Source organism: Vanacampus margaritifer, chromosome 1 (genome assembly GCF_051991255.1).
Source record: "Vanacampus margaritifer isolate UIUO_Vmar chromosome 1, RoL_Vmar_1.0, whole genome shotgun sequence".
Classification (NCBI taxonomy): Eukaryota; Metazoa; Chordata; class Actinopteri; order Syngnathiformes; family Syngnathidae; genus Vanacampus; species Vanacampus margaritifer.
The window spans coordinates 8,831,909-8,839,126 of record NC_135432.1 but is presented as its reverse complement, the minus strand read 5'-3'; the positions used below and the strand labels follow the sequence as shown (position 1 = coordinate 8,839,126).

At 43.7% G+C, this 7,218-nt stretch overlaps 1 protein-coding gene across 2 annotated transcripts; it reads right to left on the bottom strand.

Moving 5' to 3' along the window:
- Positions 1 to 785: 785 nt before the first annotated feature.
- Positions 786 to 7,116, bottom strand: fam110a (family with sequence similarity 110 member A). Of its 2 annotated transcripts, XM_077569691.1 has the most exons (4): positions 7,050 to 7,116; positions 6,002 to 6,070; positions 3,787 to 4,361; positions 786 to 2,078 (listed from the first exon to the last, which is right to left on the bottom strand). In XM_077569691.1, exons 3-4 carry the CDS (start codon positions 4,252 to 4,254, stop codon positions 1,407 to 1,409), a joined length of 1,140 nt encoding a protein of 379 aa, XP_077425817.1. In that variant the 5' UTR covers positions 4,255 to 4,361; positions 6,002 to 6,070; positions 7,050 to 7,116; the 3' UTR covers positions 786 to 1,406. The 2 variants fall into 2 exon arrangements, with proteins under 2 accessions (XP_077425817.1, XP_077425816.1); XM_077569690.1 differs by lacking the exons at positions 6,002 to 6,070; positions 7,050 to 7,116 and adding an exon at positions 5,287 to 5,942.
- Between the last annotated feature and the right edge of the window lie 102 nt (positions 7,117 to 7,218).

Sequence of the window (7,218 nt, the reverse complement as noted above, 5' to 3'; positions counted from 1 at the left end):
ATTATGACACTGATGATACACTCAAAGGAAAACAAAACATCGAGCCGTTTTCTTTTAACAGTTGCCATGGCAACAACTGCCAGCAATGAGGCACCATAATCGGTGGCGTGATGAGTGCTGTACATTTTTCGGGAATCTGAACTGAAAGAGTCTGTCAAGTGAATTGAGAGATTTGTTACCAAATACATCTTATGTTGGAAGAACATTCTGAAAATGTCCAGACTGAGACAGATATTACATAAAACTTTTTTCAACATTCGTTTTTCTTTTTTGGGTGTTGCTAAAACGGGCCGCATGTGCATGACGCACACTGATGGATAAATCACCTAATGCATCCTCCCTTCAGATAGTCCACTGGCGTAGTCGCATTAGAGTGCCTCATTGTTGCGGCGTGGAAAACGAGCAGGTGGGATATATATTCCAGCGACCCAAGAGATACATTTTAATTTTGTGTAGACGCAAGAAAGATGCTAACTGATGTAGCATCATTGTTCCATGTCACAGTGTTGAGCAGGACAGAAGAATTTGAGAGTGGAGAGAATAAAATTATTATTTTGGTTTTTAAATTTACGAATGCGCCCCTGCACCCGAACGTCACCGTGAACTTTGCCAACCAGACGCGCTCGCCCCTTAACACAAAGGTTATTTGGCACCTGCGCTTGTTCCCGAGTCTTGAATCCGACACCGGAATGTGGTTGGACAACTCTTCAGGTGTACTTTTACTCGGCCCACATCTTCACGCGATGAAATTATCACGAGTTTGACAATATCTTGGGAAAACAGGATTGCATTTTCAGAGTTCAACTGTTTATTTCACAACTTACCAATGTAAAACTCAACACTGATGCACTAAACTGTCATTGCAACGGTTTGGCAGTTTGAATCCTGCACATACAACATTTGAAAAACTCAACATGACCAGGACTGATCAGATAAAAAAAAAAGGAAAAAAAAAGGACCATTTAGAACACCATTGTCCAAATAAGCTATCAGTAAATTACAAGTGTATAAATAAACTGTCACAGGTGATAGCTCGTCATGCACAAAAATAATCACCAGGAAACAGCTGTGCTTAATGACAGAAACAAAAGATAACGGAAAGCATTTTAGTGCCATTCACAAGCTCGGCGTGAGGAAACAAAACAAAACAAAAAACAATAGCCGACGATGACTTTGAACTTTCGTCCGCCGGTATTTCAACGTCCACTGGGCGGTGACCAACAAAAACAAAACAAAAAATCACAAATAAAGCCTTGAGCAGCCCCCCCCCCGCCCCCCTAAAATGGCCGCCTTACTCTTTCATTTCGGGATTTTGACACTTTCGACATGTCCACGGAATTTTCTGTCAACAAAAATTTAAAAAAACAGGAACATTTCCGACAATCCTCGTGGAAATGTGTTGGCGCTCACTTTGCCTGCCGCAGCCCGTAAAGCCACTTGATCACCCTGGCGTTCCTCTCAATGACCGAGACGCCGTAGGGAACGCGCTCGTCGGCCTCCTCGTCCCCACCGTCGTCGTCGTCGTCGTCCCGCCCGCCGGAAGCGCCGCACTCCGAGCCCGGGGCGCTGACGCTGCGGAAGCGGGCCAGAGACACCATGTCGGAGGCCGAGCCGGAAAACTCCCGCAGTTCCGCCGGGTCCAAACCGCACAGGTTGAAGAAGCGCTCCAGCTCCGTCCCGGCTCGGGAAAACTGCTCGCTCATGTCCGATTTGGAGCGGGTCAGGGACGGACGCTTCCTGATGAGGGGGGAGCCGGATAGAGGGGTGAGCGCCGGGGAGGGAGGGGGCAAATCCAGGAAGACGGGAAAGGGAGACGTAGGAGGGTTTTCCGGTTTGGGTGTGGCGGCGACGGGTTTCAGGGGAGACGGCGCGGCCTTTGCACGGAGGAGGAGGTGCGAAATAAGCGGGCGGAGCGGAAACTGCGGGTGTGACGGGAGCGGCTGAAGCGGCTGTCGGATGAAGAGAGGCGGCCTGCGTGAGGTCCTCGCCGGGCTGGCTTGGGGTATGACGTCCACTCGGCGCACCGCCCCCGCCGTCTGAGATCCCGGACTTTCCACCTGGGTCGCCTTCGGTCTCACCTAGCGATTACAATCATCGTAATTAATTGCATTAACTCCATAGTTGAAGGCTGTCCGACATTTTTTCCGACATTTAAAGCTCAAGTAAGCCTCGACCAGCAGCCAACCAGGAGCGAGCGTGAAAACCAGCCCACCAATCCGGAACATGGGTTCGCACTGCCAAATTTGCATACGCAGACAACACGCGGGAATCAAACTCCTCTAACACTTCCGCAGAAACTGCCCACCAATCAGGAGCTGGCGTTTGCACGGCCAAATTTGTCGTATGCCTTTGATAGTTTGCCAGCCAATTGGTTCGAATTTTTAAAGCGAATTTACTGAAAATGTGCAAAAAACGGAGATGCGACTTCTGTCCGTTTCCATCTGTTCTTCTTTTGCGAATATTGAGAGGGGACTCCACCGCTGTAGGTGGCGCTATACACCATAGAGATGTGATTCGCCAGTAATTAAAAAGAAGAAGATGACCAGGAAGAGACTGCGCCTTGCGATGACGTCGTACGACTTTCCTTTTGTAATTCTTGATAAAGCGTTTCTTTGCTGTTAGGGTAACCCTAACCCTCTAAAATAATATTAATATTCGCTTCTTTAATTAATTCCATAAAGATTTCTGTTTCGTCGTCCCCCCAAACATACCTCACTCTATCGTCCAACATTGCTTTGGGACTGCAAACGTACGTGTGACGTCATAGTCGGTCAAAAACGTCTTGCCAGCGGTTATTCCCTGAAACCTGTTTCTGTCGCCAAAATTCACATTTTCCTTTTTCCTTCAAAACCCACCCTCTTTAAGCGTTAAAACTTTTTTTGCGAAATTTGGGCCCTTTTTTGAATTTCTGGAGTTTTATTTTCATATTTCTTGAAAATTCCAATAAAAATGGTTGGATGGAAACCCAACTATTTTCTCAATTGTAAACTACAAGTCAGCAATGCCTACAAATAAATATTTTGATCACATTAACTCATTTGCTCCCCAAAACGTACAAATACGTTCTATTTAAAATGTTTTAAGTGTCCCAAAGACGTATTTATACTTTTTAATGTTTTTTTTATGCTACAGCATACAGAAAGCTTTGATGCAGCCTCTCAACTGAAAAGAACGGTTGAAGAAATGGTAGTTATTACAAAAACGTCCAGCAGTTGGCAGCATAGTATAAGAGATCAACCAGGGCCATGTTGCAAAAAAGCTTCCCCCCCCCCCCAGTGTTTTCAATAGGTTTGTGAATAATGACAAAACTTGAGTATATTCTAATGCTAATTGCTGCAAAACGGAAACAGATACAAATATACTTTTTTTTCCCTGATGAAAGAAGAGAACACAATATTCTGTGGGCCTTGCAAAATCTGTCAAAATCCAGTAAAACAGCCGGGAGCGAAGGGGATTGCTTCTGTGAAAATGTCTGGGAGTGAATGAGTTAATTATTGCTAAATTGTGTTACAGTAACTCCTTTATACAAAGTCGTTTGTAAAATCAAGCATGAACAAGCACTTAAATGTTTAATGCTTCTTAATGTCATTTAAGGTCTTAATGTGAGCAAAACCCATTTTATGACCTTTTCAAGCTTTTTTTTATTGACCCGAGGAAACCCTCTCATCTACTACCAGCATCACGCAACATTTCAAACAAGAACAAATAAAATTCTGCACCTCTTGTGTAAGAAATGTCAAACGTAAAGGGAGCTGTTAAACGTTTTTAAAAGTTGAGTTGAGTCACCTTGGCGGGACCGGAGGAGTGAGGATGGGACGGCAGTTGTGGCAGGTCCGTTTTGTGCGGAGTCAGCAGAGGGGCGGCGTCAACGGACTCCGCGCTTGCAACGCTTGCAACGCTGACGTCGCTGATCAGGCTGCTCAGATGTTCCAGGTCCAACTGGACGGCGTCCTGCTTGCTCTTGGGCTGGCCGGGCGTCTTCTTGGCGGGCCTGAGCGCGGTGGCGACGGGGCTGAGCAGAGGTTTGCGCACGTTGGCAGGTCTGAGCGGCTGCTGCTTGGAGAGCGCCACCTGACTCTTCACGTACTTGGCCTTGTCCGCTTCCAGCCGCTCCACGGCGCTCTGCTTGGGTCGGACGGCCGAGGGCGGACTTTGCCGGTAGAATTCGGGACCCACCGGGCCCTTGGGCCGCAGGCGGGGAAAGGTCGCCGATGCGGCGGTCCGCGCCGGCTGCTGGACGGCCTCCACCGGCATTTTGGATCTGCTTTGCCGATTACAAGCTGCAATTGGCTTTAGAGGTCGAGCGAGGTTTTCCTCTTTTTGTTGCGCTGGTTCATTGCTAGCTCTGTTTTCTTGATGACCTGCGCAAGAGAGACCAAATCAAACCAAGACAAAACTAGCAGTTGAAAGACATTTAGAAAATATCAATAATATATATTCTAATTAGGGGTGGGAATCTTTGAATGTCTCACGATTCGATTCCGATTTTTGGGTCTGCGATTCGATTCAGAATCGATCTTCGATTAAGAACGATTTTTTTTCTAAATGATCGGCAATGATTTTTGCTTCAATCTATAGATGTAATGATTTACTCCAGTCTGACTCGCTAATGCTAATTAGCGCGCTACTGGCGGCACTTTTATCACTCAAAAGAACGGCTCCGCGCTGAAAAAAAAAACTACTTTTATTGAAATAACTTGATTGTGACTTTCCTTCTACTCTCTAATGTGGCGACAACTTAACAGTGTATTAGGCCGCGAGGAGCCACACTGCCCCTCAGTGGCCAAACCAGGAACAACATGACAGCAGGCACACACAGACAAAGGCAAGACAGTATAAAATAATTTAATTAAAATCGATTTTGGGACATTTAAAATCGATTCGTAATCGTACTAAATGAGAATCGATTTTTTGGCACACCCCTAATTCTAATATATAATAATAATAATAATATCTTCGGTAGGCCTACTAGTTAATGCAAAGGCCTTAAACACATTTAAACAAATTTCCTTTAATTACGTTATAATATTCATTGATTTGAAGACATGGATCATTTTCCAAAGTTATCAACAAAGATCCCTGCATTGTCATTTGCTGTATAATTAAAACAAAGGTTACCCCGCTAGCTCATGTCAGCTCCACAGCAAGCTGACCACTTAAGCAATTCAAATCGCACATCAGCATGATTTATCTGAGCAACAGAAAACGCAACCAAGATTTTTGTGTAGCGCATTTCGTACACAAGGTAACTCAACGTGCTTCACATACAATTAAACGCTGCTTCACCTTGTTTACTTGGAATGCCGAGTTCCATTCATTGACCCAAGTCCCTCATTGATCAATGTCCGAATTTCCACCAAGTCTGTTCTTGAATCAACTCATCTGTTGAAATTTCGCTCAGCTCAAATCAACCCTTCCACTTGAGCTAGTCTTTTTAATCTGCACGTGCACTCAAGTAAAGAATGTCAATACTTTCGCCATCTGATTATGTTGCGGGGGACACAAAATAAGCACGCACACCTGAAGCCTCTCCGGCTGACGAGGTGAACACAACACAGGTGCTTCCCCTTCAGATGTGCTTTCAAATCAAACCATCTGCTCCTTGCCACTCACATTCTGCACATTGTTGCCATGCCAGATCCTCTGCTGGAGCCGTTTGACTTTTAACACAGTGACATTCTTTTGCACTTTTACATTCACCTCTACACTAGAACTATCTTGCTATCTCTTCGGTGTCTCACACGACAAGTACAGTCGGCCATAAAAAAATAAAAAATAAAAAAAAAGAGTTTACGCGTCAAGAGACAAACAAAGGAAGCAAATAGACTCACATAACGACATATAAACTAAACGACGGATTTTACACCCACAACAAACGTCCTACATTTACTGTATTGTAGACTCGGGGCATGCGCAGGCTTGCCCTAAGCAACTCAACAATTCCTCCGACGCCGAAAAACGAATGACGAGAGAGAGTTTGTTTGATAAATAAAGTCCTCACCTGGACGTAAAGAAAGTTCTCGTTTCGTTTCCACCGGCGTTCGTGCTGTCGTCTTGCGAGCTGCCCACACTAAAAAGAAACGACGGCATCAAACATTTGGAGCAACGCCACCAGTCTAACCTGCGCGACAACTGCTGCGTTCTGGCTCAGGCACCGCCCACTTTTTGCTGATTGGTCCATCTCAAATGAAACCCGGAAAAAAGCGCGTCAGCTACCTGCCTTCAAACGACTCCAACTCAAACTGTAAACCTTCCTTTCAAGGATTTATGGCTGATTTTAAGTGTTTTTTTTGTGTGTATGCTTGAGGAAGCGCGAAAGAAACAAATATGCAAGGAAAATAAGTGCCAATATGAAGTAGTATTTATTGTTTAGATTTTTGATGTATACGCTCCTCTTTTATTTTAAGTGACGTGATGTGCAAGAATCCCCAGTTTTTGTTTATTCTGATATTATTTGTTGTTTAAATTGTTGCCATGTTTAGGCGTTGCATCCTCTTGAAGTGTATGTTAATAGAAATGTTAAAGTGAGAGAAAAGAATGTAAAAAACAAAAGCGCCTCGAACTCGTTAAATGCCTAGATTGTTTGTGATTGTATATTTGTTCAACAACAAAAAAGTGCCTTGAATTCATTTATTTTCGCCGCAACATTTATCACACTTACCCCCCCCCCCCCCACACACACACACAAATTGACACTATATTTAAAAAAATCAGTTTCAAATTCAACATAGAATTTTGGGATGATAAAATCATAAATCAGTAACTCAAACTCTGACATTCTACAATTAAATCTAAAGTAGTGTCAGTTTTTTTTTAAAAACAGAAATTACTTTGTTGAATATTCAAGGTTCAAGATATCAAAATGAATTTCTTTTGTACTGATTTTTCTCATGAGCGAGCTATATGGTTGTTTTATAGTATTTAAATTGATTGGTTACAACAGCCATTAAGAACAGATGAATAAAGCCAATTTTTTTTACAGGATAAATAATTCTATTTTACTTATCCTAACATGCATGTTTTTGGAATATGAGAACAAGCCAGGGTACCTGGAGAAACCCCACCCAAGTACAGGTCTCCATGCTTGCTTGCATGGCTTCTCTCCGGGTAGGTAGAACTCCAAACACCTAAACAGGTAACTCTTATCCAATGGCTTAATCTCTTGAATGAGATCACAATTGTACTAACAAAAAAAAACAATCATGACGAATGCTAATA